This window comes from Mus pahari, chromosome 5 (assembly GCF_900095145.1).
Source record: "Mus pahari chromosome 5, PAHARI_EIJ_v1.1, whole genome shotgun sequence".
In the NCBI taxonomy this organism is placed as follows: domain Eukaryota; kingdom Metazoa; phylum Chordata; class Mammalia; order Rodentia; family Muridae; genus Mus; species Mus pahari.
In genome coordinates, this window is record NC_034594.1 from 131,605,514 (window position 1) to 131,624,634 (window position 19,121).

General features: G+C 40.4%; 1 protein-coding gene across 1 annotated transcript in view; it reads right to left on the bottom strand.

The window, feature by feature from the left end:
- Positions 1 to 5,080: 5,080 nt before the first annotated feature.
- The window catches only part of Pappa2 (pappalysin 2), a 238,200-nt gene continuing 224,159 nt past the window's right edge, over positions 5,081 to 19,121 (bottom strand). Inside the window, exons 21-22 of the mRNA XM_021198056.1 lie at positions 10,385 to 10,483; positions 5,081 to 8,376 (exon numbers count right to left, since the gene is read on the bottom strand). Coding sequence (XP_021053715.1) covers positions 8,302 to 8,376; positions 10,385 to 10,483 — 174 coding nt within the window. The 3' untranslated portion in view covers positions 5,081 to 8,301. The remainder of the gene's footprint in view (positions 8,377 to 10,384; positions 10,484 to 19,121) is intronic.

A 19,121-nucleotide genomic window follows, 5' to 3' on the forward strand; every position in this document is an offset into this window, starting at 1 on the left:
GAGTCTATTGGTGAGAGTGCAGTCCAGTTGAAGCACAGGACTCCAGCGTTTTTTGGAGATGCCAGTACCATAGGATGAACATTGAGAACAGCAGTGGCAGAATAGTGGAGCCAGCTGGAGGTTAGAAGACAAGGTTTGTGTGTGTGTGTGTGTGTGTGTGTGTGTGTGTGTGTGTGTGTGTGTGTGTGTGNGAGAGAGAGAGAGAGAGAGAGAGAGAGAGAGAGAGAGAGAGAGAGAGACCAAGCCCCTTCCAGGAGCTCTCAGATCATGAGTGAATCCCAGACATTAAACATTGAGTTGTTTACACTTTTGGAGTTTGGTTTTGCTTTGATTTTATTGTGACTGTGTCCTAGTTCTTCCCTCTTGAATTAAATATGTATTTAATTTATTTTTGACTTGATAGGAGCCCACAGTTGAGAGACTTTTAATTTCAAGAGACATTGGTTTTTAAAGAGAGATTGGATACTTTAAAGAGATTGAACTTTCTATGTATTTGAGTTTGTCAAGACTGTGGGACTTTTAAAGTTTTTTTTTTTTTTTTTTTTTTTTTTGAGTGTTAGCACTCTTAGGCTTACACGCTTCTTCTTTTTTTTTTTTTTTTTTTTTTTTTTTTTTTTTTTTTAACGTAAGATCTTGAAGATGAATGGGAAAAGCAAAGTTGTGGCTTAGCAGTGATGTGTTTGTGTATCAACTTGACAAGGGGTCAATTGTTTTGGATAGTTTCATGTCAACTTGACACAGGCTAGAGTCATCTGAAAGGAAGGAACCTCAATTTTAAAACTGCTTTCATAAGTTTGGGTTGTAGGCAAGTCTATAAGGCATTTTTTTAAATTAGTTATATTGACTGAGGAGGGTCCAGTTCATTGTGGGTGGTTCCATCCATGACTGGTTGTCCTGGGTTCTGTAAGAAAGCAAGCTGAGCACACATTGTTAAGCAAGCCAATAAGCAGTACTCCTCCATGCCCTCTGTTTCATCTCCTGCCTCCAGGTTGTAGCCCTACTTGGAATCCCTGTTCTGTTATAGGTAATAGACTATGGTGTGGAAATGTAAGCCAAATACACCTGCTTTGGGTCATGATGCTTTATCATAGCAATAGTAACCCTAAGACAAATATTGCCAAAAATAAAGCAAAACAGTATACCCAGAATATATTATAAAAGCAAATGGAATGAATCATATTTGTAACATTCTACAACTGTATATTCCAGCAAGGTATCCACTAGTTACATGTTTAGCTGTTCATATTTAAATACTTAGAATAAACCAATATACAGGATTAATTTCTTCTGTCTCATTAGTCATATATTATATACTACATAGCAAGATATGTGTGATGGTTGATATATTGAATAATTCAAATATAGAACATTGTAAATGTCTACATTGGACAGGGCTATTCTATAAAACAAATACATTAAGTGATACAGTCACTTGATTTTTGAAGAAAATAACCAGCATTTTATACAATGAATGCAATTTTCTAGGTAGGCTCCAATTGCATTTACAAATACGTTTTTCCAACTCCTAAGATTTTCTTCTAAACCTGTTTCCTTTTGCTCAGTGCTGGGCTTTACCACAATTATCCTACAGATTCAATTTTCTTCTCCCTGGATCAGCGGGCTAGAACATTTCCTGGCTCAACTACTCAGGAGTCACCATATGCCCTCAGTCTCCTAAGCACATAACTAATGAGGCCACATTTCCCAGAAGTCCTCTAATACCAGACCCACAGGTTGGTTGGTTGGAGATTTGAAGGTCTTTAGAATCCACCTACAGCCCTTTTCTCGAGCTTCTCTACACTGCAACTTCTGACACAGCAGACTACACTCATCATTGCCAGCAAACACTCCTTAATGCCGGCCTGCCTGGCAATGAAAGTACTGGGGGCTTAGGAGATGGATGCTCAAAAAGAGCCAGTAACTACATGTTTAGTGAATGTTGCAGCCAGAATGCAAATTACTGTTTGCTGGGCTTTCTATCCCTGAAGATCAGCCTCTGGGATGTAAGAAAATCATTCTTGTCCCTGGATCCCCTAGGACAGAGTCTCTGTTAAAGTGAAAAAGATATGAGCAGTGCTTCCCAAGGTGAAAAGCACTTGGATGTTTTGCATGGCTATTGATCGATCGCAGACGGAGTCAATACTCGGAAACCATTTGTGTCCTAACAATTTGGCCTGTCCTTTAGAGAACACGCAGCTGTATATAAATTGTAACATCAGGGCATTTTGTAATTTTGAGAGTTTCTGTGAGATGTAAACATGTTACTTGAATGCTTATAAACATTTAAGGGCAGTAGCGTTTAGAGAGCAGGCTACCTAATGGAGAGCAAAGGCGAATTGATGCACGGCGGGTAGTCATTACAATGTCAACACTCTCTCTTTATATGAGTTTATTTGCAGTCAAACAAATAACTTTTATGTAGACAAGGACAAAGAAAAGGAAGCTTGACTATATTAAATTATCCTTAGAAGAAAATTTGATTGTAAAAACATTAGCAAATTGCAGTTCCTCAGAATTGTCTTACGGAGCTTAGAAGTTTTTAAATATTCATTGGGAACATCACACAGCTTGGACTGGTAGATTATTTTTCTTCTTCAAGAATGTATTTTACCATTGTCACACCAGCTCTTACTAACAAGTAGCAATGTTACCTAGAGATGGAGAAGCAGGATCAGAAAAACAAACAAAAACAAAAAGAAAACAAAACAGAAAGCAAAATTATCATCAGTAAGAAAGATAATGGAGTGGACCAGTGGACGGACCACCAGCAGGATTCTGATAGGAAAAAGTCAGTTTAGCAGACTTGAGAATAAACATCTATCCTTTAAGTCAAGCTTGTCCTTGTGCAAGAGAAATAAATATACAAGAAACATACAGAAAGTTTACTGGCACAGATCATCACGAATACATAACCCTTTTAAAAATATCAAAGAGTGGGAGTCGGTGGTATTCTTTAGATTTTTTTCATACAATGTTCGTGATCACATTCTTTCCCCACCTCCAACTGCTCCCAGATGTTCCCCTCATCCCTACATGACCAACCTCTTGCTCCTTCTCCCCTTTCTTCCTCTCCCTTGGTCTCTTGGTCTGTGTCTCTCCGTCTCTCTAAATCTCTACCTCTCAAACAAAAAGTAAAAGTCAAATGAAATGACTTAAAAATAAATGTGATTCAGGGGGTTGGGAAGAAATTCCAGTCTATACAATGTTACCAATGCAAGCACAGGGGCCTGAGATCCATCCCCTAGGAATAGTGGTGGTCATTTAAAATCCCACAATTGGGGAAATGGAGATAAATCAATGCCTGGGCCTCTCTGCCAGAAAGCCTAGTCTATTGTGCACACACACACACAGAAAGAGAGAGAGAGAGAGAGAGAGAGAGAGAGAGAGAGAGAGAGACTCAGCACCAGGTCCAAAGACTCACTGAAAATTTTTGGAAGTGTAAAGCACTCTCCTCACCTTTTATTCCACCCCTAGAGTTTCTGATCACCTGCACTTCTGTTCAGGTGTCATAGCTCTCAGCTTAGGGATGACTAATCATGTCATTCCAATTTGTCATCGAATGAAAACAAGACTTTCCCTGGGGAACTCTTTTAAGAAGAATGCAGCCTTGCCAAATGTTTCTGTCCAGCTGTCTTAACTGGCATGTTTAAGGGCATCTGCTCATACTCATGGCCTGGCATATGAGAGGGCTGGGACTCAAGAAGGATTCCCTACCATTTAACATAGAGAGCAGGAGGAGAGAAAAAAGCCTAAGAAAACCATAGGGAAACGTGTGTTTCGCTTCAAACACAAATAGATGAAAAGCTGTGACCTTTCTCATTGCAGTATGGTCTGAGCTCACTCTTGGGTCTACTGGGTTACATATAGTATAACAGAAAACACATTTCATTTAAGAGCAAAGAACCAAACCAAACCAAACCAAGCAAAATCTGGAGTCTTGTGCAACCTGAAGCTTACTACACATACTTCCAATTTCTAATAGTCTCTCTATCACTCAGTTTCCTCACGGGTAGAACAGCAAAAGCAAAAGTGAACTCCCCCATCACCCACAGATAGCCAGAAATCACAGGAAGGCACTTTGAAAGTTATTGCAGAAAATGCCAAGGAATCATTCTATTTATTATACAATGCTTATTTCCAACCACAAACCTTTTTCCCACAGTCCGAGGTTATGCATCCAGCCACCTTTTCTTCTTGCCTTCCCAAGTGTCTGGAAGGTGATCCGAGCAATCCATCCAACCTTCCCAACTGTGTCTGGCATGACCAGAGAATTTAACCTCTTGGTCCTAGGTGCAGAAGCCTCTTTCAGGGTGCTGACCTCAGGCTTTCTGTGACAATTCTAACTAATTATCTGTCTGGTCATCAAGCAAAGTTCATAAAAAGAGCAAATTAATATTCTTGTTCCCAAACTTGCTCTCCTGGCTCTCTTTTTCCCTCAGAGATGATAGTGTCACAGGAGGTGACACCTCGGACCCTGTCCATCACCTCCCCCTTTCTTATTGCTCACTACTTATTTTATCTTTTTACACCTCAATGTCCCACAATCCAGGCTTGGAGCTAGTTTAGTCATGTCATCTGGAAGAACTTTCTTCTCCAGACTGGTGGTTGGTGTTCTCATCTGTGAAGTGCGAATATGTGATTTTTCAGATTCTCCACCCCCTGTGAATTAACTAAGGCTATGTTTACCAACTGCCCTGTACATATTAATTTAGTTCTGATTTTCAGCTAAGCTGAATGCCTCACTGAGGTCCAGTAACAGACCCATATGCCACCTCCTCTTGGCATCCAGGGATGATGCTTATCGCATCTGAAATGTAAATGATTCTTCTTGAGCATTGTTTCACAGCTCACAAGGCATTTGGCATCACTGCTGCACACTCCACCTTGGTAAATGTCATCTCTTCTTGTGAATTCCCATGTTTACATCTCTTTCATAACCTATTTATATAACAAATAGTTTTCAAATGACTGCAGGGAATGACCAACCAATAAGGGAAATGTGGGTCTGGGTTAGGCCAATGGTTTAGGTTCGAAATAATGAAATCATTGAAACAAAGAATAAGACACCAAACACACTTCATATTTTATGTGCTGATTTTTTAATGAACGTTTTATAATCTTATAAAATAACTGGATGTAGCTGTTTTACATTACAATACAGTAGATCAGCCCCTTTCACTGTGTTTGCCATCAAACTGTCCCCTTGGGTGCTAACTGACACACTCAATGGTGATCACACAGAATAGATGATGTGTCAAAGACTAAGGCCTTAAATGTTGGAAAGGAAAGAAAAGAACCAAGAAGACTCTACTCGCTGCCTTCTTTGCCCAGATCTGCTCATTGCCCCTACAGACCTCTTTTCTGTATCTGTGATTGAAGGCTGCCATGCTATCGAAGCCAGCCACCTTTCGGCCATGTTGACCTCAAAACTATGGTTACCAGGAACTAGAAACAGACAGGTGACTTTATAATAAAGAAACAGGCAGAGGAGCCTCTGTGGAGGGCCCTGGATGACATTATGGATGTCTAAGGAGAACTGAATACAATCACCCGGGGACAAATATGAGTTGTTCCTAGGATCTCTGATCATTTTCTTTATTAGGGACTTAAGCTTTTTCAAACACTGGAGCCAAGGGACAAAGTCTAGACAAGACTCCTGTCTCTGTCTCTGGCTGATGATGGCTAAATGGCCTTCAGCCTGGGGAGCTTTTCACACACCCCAGAAACTGTCCTTTTGCCTTCCCAGGGCAGGGTGAATGTTGCCAAAAAGAACAAAGTATCTTAAAGTGAAGCATGGGATCGAAGTGTCCTCTCTGTTACTCTTAGTGGACTTAATGAAGAGATTGAGCATGGACAAACACTGGTGGGCACTCTGTGCTCATGAGTGCTCTTGGGAATGGCAGCCTCCTCTGTGCATTCCCAAGTTATGCCCAAGATAACTATTGCTCTGTCTCTGTCTCTGTCAGGATTTGCCTAAGGCAAAACTTAACACACATCCAGGAATTTGAATGTTCTCCAAGGAAACAGTGTGTGTGTGTGTGTATGTGTGTGTGTGTGTGTATTTAGTAGAGAATTTAAATATTTCTGTTGGTCTTTTCATATTGAACTTAATGGGATCCAGAAATATGAATTGAAATAGGTAGTAGAAAACCTAAGCTTTTCTATTTTTCTTTCCATATTAATCAGAATTCAGAATATGAATGGTCTTTCCCGACAAAGGGTACTAAGTGTGACCTAGACAGTAAACAGTATTGAAGCACTGTTTACCTTATTGCTAGGTGTAGAAGACTAGCATGGCCTTTTCCCTTCTCAATGGCTTTAGTGCCCACATTCCACTTATCCATAGGTAACTGCATGTATATTGCCATATTCAGTCACTGCAGAATATTGTTCTTCATATAGAGCAGGGGTAATTGTGCTTATGATGATAAATAATGTTTCCTTTCTCATTCTACAGATTAGTTGCTTCAGCCTTGATGACCAAAGAGTAGAAGGAAGAGGAGAGGTTTTGGAGATACCAGAAGTGACTCCAAGTTTTGCTTGGTCTTAGTTTCCACTGGAGGAAAAACCTAGGTTGTTTGTAAGTGAATAAGACCGTCATTAAAAGAAAGAAACTATGTCCTGACTCTTTCTAGGTGTGATCCAGAAACTGCTATAAGAAAACATACCAAAGACAGACCCTATAGAAGTGTATGAGCCTAAGCTGGATGGACAGAGAAGTGTTAATGTGACTGTTTTGTACATAGTCCATACAGCTCTTGAACAAGAAATGGTAAAGACAAAATGGACCCTAAATAGTTGAAATTCTTCTTTCTCCCCACAGAGTGTCACCCTCGCTCCACATGTTGCTTACTGGGCCTGCAAACTTCAGGCTTTGCACTTGAATAAGATTTATCTCTTTGCTCGAAGGATCCCTGGCCTCCTTTGGAGACTTGGATCGGGGACTTGTTCACTCATTCCATCCTCTTATCCTCAGACCTCATTTAATCTTAACCTCTCACCTCTCTGACCTTTCACCTCTCTAAGACAGCCTTTCGCGCTTCCAGCTCCCCGTTTTTCATCTCTTATCTCCTCCCCCCGCCCCCATCTCCAAATCTCCAAAGCATTTCCTTTTCTCAGAAAAATCAACAGTTGGTGATGTGGCTGTGAACAATGGCCAGACCTTGAGACTTGCAACAAGGAGAGACAGCAACTGGCCAAGTGTGAAGAGGGTGTATGTTCCTGTAAGCCTGATGTTCACAGAATGAGCCCTCATACAAACTTTTTGGCTGGCTGGCTGGCTGGCTGGCTGGCTGGCTGGCTGGCTGGCTGGCAGCTATATACTTGGACTAAATACACAGAGAAGTGGAAAAGACCCTGGTCTTCACCAACTCCAACTGAGAGTTCTGAGATGCATAGAAGAGTTTGTATGTTCCTTGTGGTAGATACTTAGAAACCATTGTCTATTTCTCCTGGACCTACTGCCAAATAGGTTCCCATGTAACTTTCCATGCCTCTTGCTCTTAGCATGCCAAGTCTATCTCCTTTCAGTAGGCCTAGCTCCCAGGTCATAAAATGATGATCAGCTGACAGGCTAGCATCCAGAATTCCATCGACTCTCTTCTCCCCATCCGACCCGCCTATCCCTATCTATGGGAAGAAGGCAAAAGAACCTTTCTTTCTGTCCTCGAAGCTTCAGTATCCCTCTGGACATGAACTTCACAGCAGCATTTGTGGAACAATGGATAATCTGTAGCTTAGTAAACAGCAAAAAATATAATATATAATATATTTATATAATTATGTTTAAATACTTATAAAGAAATAGCTAACCTCATTATTTGAGAGATCACACAAAAGAAAGGCCAAGGGCCAGTCTGGAGTAGATGAGCCCTGAAAAATGACAGTTCATCTGAGATGGGTTTTGACAGAGTCCCTGGCAGCTTATCTTCTAATAGTTTGATATGGGTTTACATGTTGGGTGGGGCTGAGCCACTGACAGCGTGCAGAGTGGGGAGGAGATTGAGAGTTGAGAGAAGAATAGAGCAGAGTACAGATGGGGGAAGGGGTCTGTCAATTTCTCCTTCCATTTCTAATCAAGTGTCTTTTTACAGAAACATTTGCCTTAAATCCTTCTCTACTTGGACTACTTAATGCATTAATTGGCACCTACAAACATTTTCTTGCATTTCTTAAAGGCTCTCTTCTAGGCTCTCCTTCCACCATGGAACCTAGGTTGTTCATTCACCCTTTGCATCCTGCTATGGGAGCTTCTCTTTCAGTCTGCCTCCAGGGCAGGGGAGGTGGGCTCTGGTCCTAGAGTTACTGGTTTTCTTCTGCCTTGGGGTCTCGACAGGTGCATTCATCCAAGTCACAATCAGCAGCAAATGGAATGACCTAGGGGAGTGAACAGGACTTTGAAAGCATCTGTTTTAGAGTCAAGCTTCACAATTTTCAACTGGCTTTAATTTTCCTCACTTGGTACTACAAGAAGTATGAAAGTGGGGGTTCTCGTCAGAGCCCTAGAATTAACACTGGTTCCTTTTATTGCAGACCATGTCATTTAAGGCAAGGCAATCCTTCATTTCTTCCTTTCTTCATGTATAAGGTAAGAAGACATTAGTACCACCCTCCAGACAACATCTGTGTGGTTGGGCCAAATGAATGGTCTAACACATTTATACTTTGCTCTACACCTAGAACTGTTGTTGGTACTACTTCTAATAGACTGATCATGTCTAGTTAATGGTTTTTGTTGTTGTAATCCTCATAGACATAAAGATGAAAGTTAGCACTCTCTCCTTATGAGGAAGACTAGAACTGATTTAACTCAGAGCCATGCTGCTATGCATTAGCGGAGAATCCCTAAATGTTCATGTTTCTGACTTATCCATGCTCTTGGAGCAGTGGGATCACCTGTGACATCTTCATATGCACGACCTTTTACCTTTCTTAAGTCTAGGATATGCTTTGGGGTTTCGAGACATTGCATCTCCCTTCCCATTGTGTGTGGATGTAATCTCATGTCTATGTACTTATCCCATCTCAGAGATGGTGCAGAAAAAGTTGCTCCTGTCTTATTTGTACTGTTAGCCGCAAATAAGCAATTCCCTTTGAGTGTCTACAATTAAAATATAAGGCAATGGTGAGACATGAGAATGGTAAATATTCTACCTTTCGGGTACTATGACTAAATGAAATGAGCATAAATGTCACAGATTAGTTAAGATACACCGAAGGGACGGGTTTAGTTATTGTCCACGAGATTGTTAGCACATGTGAAGTAAAACATGATACAGAGTCAGTAGAGAGGTAAAATAATGTGCCTTTCAAACCTCAGATTTTTTTGTCTGCTGGCCAGAGACACTAAAATTCATAGACAAACCCCAGGTTTGCAGAAATTGGGAGAGTTAAGTGACTCTTTCCTAGGTGGCCATGTCTTCCTGTATATACATGAGCTTCTTGAGTCGACTTCTCCACAAGTAAGAATAGAAAGTAGCTGACCTGTTTTCTGTCTTAAGGTCAAAGTTCATGATCTGTTTCTCTTAGTTCAAGATTGATTGGTTTTCAGAAAAACAGAGGCCCATATTGGTTGATGATTTGATGAGTGGTTAATTACTCGGTGTTAAGTCACTTTGTCTATACACAAAGCTGAGCATCGGTCCTGGCACACCGTAAGTGATTGGAAGAGAAAAACTGTATATGGTACTCCAGCCTGTATACAATTGCTCATAGCTTTATTGTGGAGATACATGTAGAGAAGGATATAACATCTGTATATCTTACATCCATTGAATTAGCCAATTAACTTCAAATATCCTCAGAACACTTGGATTTTTACTCATAACATTGAAGCTTTTCAGCTCACTCAATTTTACAGACACAGGGAGTCTATCTGTTGATCTAATAGAACCAAGAATAACAGGAACAAACAATATCAAAAAAAAGGGGTATTACTGATCTGGTTCAGAGAGTGGTCCAGATAGAGATCTGACACATTCCTATGATGTATTTGTAACAGATCATATGGGACTATTGGGGCTTTTGATTTAATTACAAAGATGAGGAATACCTGGGAAGCTGTTGATTGGTAAACTGGGTCTTTCAAGGGAAGAAAGACACTGTTTTGTCTGGTCAATAATAAGTAGGCATCAGACTGAAAGCAAGAAAAGTCATTGCTGGTCCAATGGGCAACTAGATTGGCAGTCTAGTAAGACACACTCATCACCTAATCTCCTAATCACTTAATTTCCGTATGACTTCAGAAACTCCAGTGTTAATCCTTATAGTTCCCTAGTAATGACTGAGTAAGAGCCAGTTATGATGCACTGTGAAGGAGAGCTAGCAAAAGCCCCACTAGTTCTGAAGCCTTGGCCTCTCCACCCATCCCTGGTGCTCCACTTACCTTCTTGGAAGAGAGTGTGGAAGAGCAGCAGTCTCCCCCGTCATAGTTGCAGTAGGCCCGGTTATTGATAGTGTCACACCAACCATCTGCTTGGAAAGGCTGTAAAGAGACAAAGTCAGTGTCCTGTGGAACTTGCCCCCTTCCCCCTCCCCCAAATCACTTCTAACTGACTCCAATCAAATTAACAAAATACTCAAGAGATTGTGAATGAGCACCCAAAAGGCAAAATACATTCTCAAAACACTGAAATGCCTTAAGAAAAAAAAAAACTTTGTGTCCAAGGCACTGTCTGATTTCACATCAAGCAACTGTTTCTGGCCTAGTGTGAGGACTCCCTGTATCCTTAAATGCCCTGATCAGTTACTTTAGCTCTCTTGAAATAGCAAATTTTTATAGTATGTATGTTATACTTCTACATTTTAATTCTGCTAATTAAAAGAAAAAACAGCCAGTGTTTGTGGCAATGTTGGTTTAATCAGTGTGAAAAAAAAAAAAGAAATGCATATACAAGATTATCTCCCAGATCACGTAGCCAGAGTTAGGAAGAGCTAGGCATCATTTATCACATATCTTGTATGTAATGCTACTTCTCTTCATTTTTATGCCTGTCTCTTGGTTTGCTGAAGCCTGGGACTGAGAGACTCTAGAAGTCCTTAGCTTGCTTTGGTAATATACATGTTGTCTGTCCAAGGTCAAAGTGATCCCAGGTTAAGGACAATAGGACTGGCACAGAGTGTGCCTCACGGAAAGCTAAGCTACCTGACTATCAGACACATCATTTGAGCAGAGAGGGCTGATTTATTTCCCTACATTCCTGTTACCACCATCAGTTAACAGGAACCAAAATGGGAAGGGGGCCCAGACTAAGTCAGAGTTAATGGAGTGTTTTGCCCCAAAAGAGAAAGTGTGATAAGAACAGCAACAAGCAGTTAAAAAAATAGTTCAGCAGACCAATATATTGCTTCTCCAGAGAGCTGCCTCTTGAAGAAAATAGACAATAGAGCATCCAGGAGGCCCTATCAGCATTCAGGAGGCTCTATCTACCTGCACCGTTTCCCTGGCTTACCCTCTGCAGCTCATGCCCAAATGTAAACCATTAGGAAATAGTTCATGGACAAGTTCTTTGAATCACAGAAATTTGGTGTCCTGAGACCACCTTTGAGGTACATGTGGGGACTACTTCTCCCCTACCCTCCTTAAATGTCAAATACAAAGATCATGCCACAGTCCATCATGCTTTGATGAAATTGATCACTCAACTCTGTAATAGCTATGAAATAATGTTCAGCAAATGAGTTGCTCAACCAAGGCATTATACTTCAGTGTTTTGATTTATTCTTTTGGGTCCTGAGGTCATTTGAACATCTCATCCCAGATTATACCCATTTGCCAACCATTGAAAAGATGCTATTTGTTGGGTAGCTGTCACACATCTCTATAGCCATGTCAGTTGAGAGCAGAAGGAAAATAGATTCTGTTTGCAACATAGACCTCTCTGTGAGAAAGAAGATTCAAAGATGAACATTTGTCTTTCACACAGGACCAGTTACTTTTGTCCCTGAAAGCTTGAGATGACTACATAATCATGACTTGGGGGACCAGATGCATCTTTTAAGATTCTTTGTTTTCCTTTCTCAAGTGCTTAGAGAATAATTTATCTACCTAGTACTAAATACTCTTCCTTCAAGCTTGACTAATTAATTGTCCAAACTTGGTCAGCTCCTCTTTTTTTAACCATGTATATGACTGCTATAATTATAAAAACTCACCTCACATATCTCTCCACTTCTGCATATATTAGCATGCTCTTTAGAATGGAGATGATGCCATCCTTTAAAAAAATAGCTTATACTCTGTATATGTATGTATGTATATTTATGTGTGTGTCAGTGCATGCATGCATCCTTGTGGAGATGAGAGGACAACTTTAGGTATCATTCCACAGGTGCCATTTGTGTTTTTATAGTTTTTGTTTTCGTTATTGTTTTCAGATGAAACTTATCAAGTATGCAGGGCCAGAGAGCCTTAGAGATCTGTTTGTTTCTGCCTCCATAACAGTAGTACTAGAAGTGTGTACCACAAAACCCTGTTTGTTTGTTTTTAAGAGGGGTTCTGGGATTAAACTTTGGTCGTTATGCTTGTAATAAAAATCTTTATAAACAGAGCCATTCCCCCAGATCCAGCCTTTACTTTTTGAATGATTTTAGGAAGGAATACTGGGTAATTGTTCCTTGTAACATCTTTACCATGGTTGGCTTCTCTTCTCAGGAACATAAGGGAACCCACGATGAAGCAGTAAATCTCTAAGTGGTCTTCTCTAGGGCTCACTGGGCTTATATTGCATTGATCTCTAAAAGATGTTTATTTTTTACTTCTAAAGGGCCATACAGAGAGGAAGGAACTTATAAAAGGGGGCACTATAAATACAGAGGAAATTTTGGAAAGACTCAAGTATTTAATATACTAAATACCTACTAGAATTAATTGCCCCTCCCCTAACATGCCAAAACCAACCACTCCACCCTCAACAAACAAGAGTCTCCTATAGCAACATGTGCCTGAGAAGACTGTTTGAATCCAAAGCTACGAAGGAAAAGGGGGGAAAGGAAAAATGACTGCTTGATCCAACATTGGAAAGCATTCAAAGATGGGGTAGAGTGGACTTTCAGCTCAGCAGCTGAAGATGTCAGATTCAGTACACAATTCCTCTCTTTTGGCTACTCCTTGAGAGAGGGGGCTGGGAAGGTTTCAGTCCTGTGTACCTTTCCCCAACTAGAATGTACAACTCATTTATACTGTAAGGTGTCCTGTGCAAGTGTGCTTTTCAAGAATCTGAACCTCACTTCTTAGAGGTCAGTTTTTCAATCTCATTTTAATCATGCTGACAAGAAAAAAAATCTAAAAAACACAGGTACTTATATAGCAAAAAGTCATCATATGAACATTAATTCTCAGTGTTCAGAAAGATTTATTTCTGCACTAAATTTGATTCCTCTGATGCATGTGCAAGTACACACACACACACACACACACACACACCACATGCCTTTTTCTTGTTATATAACATTGAGACAGAATTCCAAGCCTATAGACCATAACTAAAATAAATTCTTTTATCAAAAGCAGTGCCTGAGTTCCTCTTCTCATGATGCATTCCCTTTATGGTAGCCATTTTGGTTGTAACAGAAAGGCTTATCTTACTGGTCTCTTGGTGTAGGTGGTAGTTGTATCGAAAGAGAGACAATCAGATAAATAATCAACAAAAGTACACTTGGAACACATGACAGTTTATTCTATCTGTATAGTTTTGGGAGCTACATTAAAATAAATTCAATTTTGTCTTCATTAATTCTACTATTACAGAAGGTTTCTTGTAAAAAGATTGAGTTATTCCCATTGTGTACAAAGACTGGCTGTTTGTGGCTCCTGCCCCAACAGATTGAGCCACAGAGATGGTGGCTCTGCCTGTTGTCTATGGTTTTAGTCATTCAGCCAAACAGTGAAAATTCTTGATTCTGTATATATATATATATATATATATATATATATATATATATATATATATATATATGCAGGATTCTGTTAAAGGGATACTGAGGTAGTGAAAATATAGCTCTAGTTCTTGAGGATGACCACTATTAGTAGTCTACAGTTTGGTGGGCTAGCATTAAAATATGGCTGAGAAATGACTTGACTCAGATTTACAGATGAAAGGAACCCCTTTGGGAGATCGATTCTGCTCCTTCTTTCCTCTCAGAACAGTCTAAGACTAGATGAGTGCACAGAGGCATGACTGAAAGAACTATCAAAGGAGAAGAAAGATGACAGTAGAGAAGGAGACCTCAGTCAGCTTGCCACAGAGCCCACTCTCAAGGGAGTTTCATGAATTTTGACTGATAAGGTGGCAACATAGTCATTGCTTGGACTAGAACCTAACAACTATGTTCTAGGAAGGAAGTTCAAACTCCCACCCTCCTGCTTTGCTAATACAAAGGCTGGGAACTCACCAGATAGGATTCTCCCTCTGGAATCATTGGTGCAGAAATTCTTGTTTGATTGCAGGGATGACTCAAACCAGAAGTAGACATTAAAGTTTGACCTCATGCCAAGCACTGTTTTCTCTCTCTATGTCATTTCTAGACAAAGTTTACTGTTCCACAGATGAGAAATCAGAGCACATCCATTTGTTCATTTTGATTAGTCCTGTCTCAGGGCTCCAAAGATGCCTCTTTTTAGAGAAGCTATAATGAGGCATCCACACTAGAGTCCAGATAGTAGGCTGATCTGTGGACCAAGTTTCCTCATTCTCGGGTTCTTCAATAATGATGACATCTTGCCCGTCTTCATTCTCAACCTTGCCTTGTACTATGTGATCCCAGGGCTTGAGTCTTCCCAGCTCACATTAAGATACAATTGCTATTTAAATGATATTAAGATGTGAGACTTTTAAAAGAGGGACCTGAGCCATGGGAAATCTGTCCTCACACATGGATTGATGCTAGTGTCTCAGCAGAAAGTTCCGTGTAAAAGGGGAGCTTAGCTTGGCTTTTTTGCCTTCCCTTTGCCATCCTCCTTCCTTTCTCCTTTCCTGACCTACCTTTCACCATTAGATGACCTTAAACATCCCAGAGTCCAGAAGTGGGAGTCAACAAATTTATATTCATTACAAATGATCCAGGTTTAAGAAGTCTTAAAAAAAATAGCACAAACGGATCAAGACATCTCAGCTGTGTCCTCTGTGTCCATAATGCCTGGGCTTTTTGTGCAAGAGCTTTAAAGTATGTAGGATGTGGAGTTCCACTACAGATCTTCTCTTAGAATTGCATGGGCAAAACATGGGAGCCTTTTGATCCCTTCATGGATGTATATTGCCAGAACTACTTGTTCATCAATAAAGTAATCAATCACAAATATTGGCAATGATAGTGACCAAAAGGTATGGAGATGAATTAGTGAGATAATTATAGAAAATAGTATAAGTTCCTGAAACTAACTAACATAATCCATCAACCTACTCTTGGGTACATATTGAAAGGAATGGTGAATAAGTGTTTTATGATTGTGTGTTTGTTTTAGAAGCGCCATAGAAAGAGGAAATCCTAGGAGAGAGATGGAGGCTTAAAGACTACTTATTGCACAGTCTCTACCTTACAAATAATGAAATGGGGATTTAAAAAGTGAACCAGGGGAGATGACTTAATCAATAATGGACTTGATGGGCCATCACCAGGACCTGAGTTTGTAATCAGTACCCATAGAAGAAGCCATGTGTGGTGACATGTAGCATTATCCCAGCACTAAGAATAGGGAGACAGAAAGATCTAGAACCTGCTGGTGAGCCAATCTGTTTGAATTAAGGAACTTTTGGTTCAAAAAGAGACCATATCTAAAAATCCCAAAAGCTTGGAGAATGATTGAGGAAGACATTGAACATTAACTGATGGCCTCCATGTGCAATTGCACACATGCACACATGTATCCACACACATGCATGCACACACAAATACATGGTCATGCATCCATACACAAGGGAACCATCTCATTTTTAAAGCTAGTTCCTGGCAATTTTGGGAACAGAGGGTAGGTGTCTTAGTCAGGGTTTCTATTCCTGCACAACATCATGACCAAGAAGCAAATTGGGGAGGAAAGGATTTATTCAGCTTACACTTCCACATTGCTTTTCATCACCAAAGGAAATTGGGGCTGAAACTCAAGCAGGTCAGGAAGCATGAGTTGATGCAGAAGCCATGGAGAGATGTTACATACTGGCTTGCTTCCCCTGGCTTGCTCAGCTTGCTTTCTTATAGAACCCAAGACTACCAGCCCAGGGATGGTACCACCCACAATGGGCCCTCCCCCCTTGATCACCAACTGAGAAAATGCCCCACAACTGGATTACATGGAGGCACTTCCCCAACTGATGGTCCTGTCTCTGTGATAACTCCAGCCTATATGAAGTTGAAACACAAAACCAGCCAGCAAAATAGGTTTTACAATTACTGGTCAGATGATCTCTCAGATCATTTTATTCATCTTTTAATTTATTGGTAATGAAAGAAAATTTAACTTCCTTTAATGTCTCTACAAAAGGCACTGAGGTGGCCTAAGGTTCATGCCAAATATGAGCCTTAGCACACTAGTTTTCCTGAGTCTGGCGCCTTGCTGGTTCCATTTTTTCTTAGGACACCTGTCCCCAGGAGGAAGTACTAGTCTGTTCCAATCATATCAACTGAAGCATTGTGTTCTGGGCTTCCCAGTGCTAAGTCCAGGCAGATTGATGATGTACAGTTTAGTCATTGGAGGCAATGGAGAAAGAACGTTGTTCTGCTCTTTCAGTACTCACCCCTGGGAGTGAGAGAAGGTTCTAGGCATATCACAGCTGTGAGATTATAATACTTGTGGAGATATACTATTAAAATAGATAACTTAGGTATTCTAAGATGCATCTTCCTCTGGAAAGTCTGATCTAGCCTTCTGAATCCAGAGTTCTCCTTGCCTTACCGTTTACTGTGGCCTTATTTTATGCATGCACACCATAAAACTTCACATTCAGAAAGTTTCTTCAAAGACTCAGGATCTAATACCCTTTCTTGTCTCTAGCCTCTAGTTCCGTTCCAGACACAGTACATTCTGAACAAATAAGTACATATGATTGTTCTGTTCAGAAGTGAGAGGATAACTCCATTTGTATAATCTATGACCATGTCCCTCCTTTTCACTAGTCTTCCTTTGATAGGACATCTCATAGACATGCTGCTTCATTAGAATCACATCATTTATATGAGCATATTCATGTATTTGTATTATATATTTATATATTTCTATTACATATTAGAGTATTTATATACATCAGTTCCTGCAAGGAAGAAGTCAAATATAGAATCTGAAAACTCGTTCTGTATCAGCCACCTAAAGTGAAAATGGAGGAGCAGTGAGATGTGGTGGAAAGGAATATGTGAGGCAAGAGAATGAGGCACATGTGGAGGGGGGTAGCCAAATTTAAGTATGCAAGAAAATGTAACTGCTCAAAAACTTAAAAAAAATTAAAAACATTCTCTCAGTTTCACAGCTAAGATTTTAAGAAAAAAGGATAAATTCTTCAGGGAACAAATGAGAAAGAAAATGAAAACCAGACCAGAAAGAAGACAGTAAATCACAAATTCTTAGTGATGCAAATCAGCAACCAAGTTGTGGTAGGGACAACTAGATCACAGGTCTTCGCAATGTGCGTTAGAGTCAGGGACACTGTTGCTATTTTAATAAGGAAGCTCATGAGGACTATAAAGAGTGGCACAGTCACATGCGAACATTATACAGGTGACACAGCTTACTTGGAAGACCAGGGAGGTCTGGTCCTGCTTATTATTATTTCTGAAGTCTTCATAACTCTAGCCTAAGATTTTGCTAAACTCATGAATATCCAAGATGTCAAGAATCTGATGGAGTTTTAGCTCAAGGGAGCACCACCTTGAAGACCAATTCTCAAGTCTATAGTCAATAAGCAAGAAGCCATTGTAGAAAATAGCAAATACACACATTCTTTTGGCTATCAGAGGGAAGCTGACATGAACACTAAGCATTTTAGTCCTTCACATTTATAGGACTGGGGAGTTAATCTAGGGCCTTCCATGTTAGGAAACCAATCTACCATAGAACTATATCCACTGCCTTTTTTTTTTCTGATGGCCTTGTTGAGTGTTCAGTGATGTACTCAAACTCACTCTGTAGCCCAGTTCAACCACCCCAATAACTTCTATCACAGTCCTATGCCGCCTTACTTGGCTTGGGGTCTAGTCTTGTATTCTCCAATGTGTCAGTGGATTTATGGATAGATTTATGGACTCTGAATAGGAACTCAAGCTTCTTCTTGTCCAAACCTCCAGAGAAGGCAAATGTACTCCATAAAGCATCAATGTACTCTGTTTACGTCTACCTGACACCAGGAACAGAGCAACATCTCATAAGTGCCATAAAAAGTCAGTATCTATGGACAAAAATGGTTGAAAGAAAATTGGATTAGAGAAAGAAAGAAGAGCAAGCAAAGTTAGATCACAGGGCTTTCTTCTCTTTAAGGTTTCATCTCCTTCAAAGGACTCAGCTCCATCGCTTCTAACTCAGAAAACATAAAGACTTTGGTGCCTGCATGAAGATTAAGAGCATAGATACCATGTTTGATGGACACATGCTCAGAGTCCTGCCTTGCTCAATTTCCCTGCTATGTTCTGAGTAAGTCACTTTGCTATAAACAATAGCACACTTGCTTGGGCACATCACAGGATTACTATAAGAGGTGGGTGAACAAATGGAGCCTCAATGATTAGGACAGTGTTTGACCCACAGCAAGTACTTTCATGAAGGCAAGAGAGAGGCTACCACTACTGTAGGCCTCATAGGCTGGTGAATAACTTCTCTGAATGAAGACTCCCAAAAGCAAAACCTCAAGATTCTGCCACCAACACTTTTGGGACAATCACAGATGTTCCTAGCTTGGACAGTCTCCTGACCACTCAAATTCATAACAAACAGAAGAGTTGTGAGGGAGTGTCCTGGCTAATTTTGTGTCAACTTGACACAGCTGGAGTTATCACAGAGAAAGGAGCTTCAGTTGGGGAAGTGCCTCCATGAGATCCAGCTGCAGGGCATTTTCTCAATTAGTGACCAAGGGGGGAGGTCCCCTTGTGGGTAGGACCATCTCTGGGCTGGAAGTCTTGGGTTCTATAAGAGAGCAGGCTGAGCA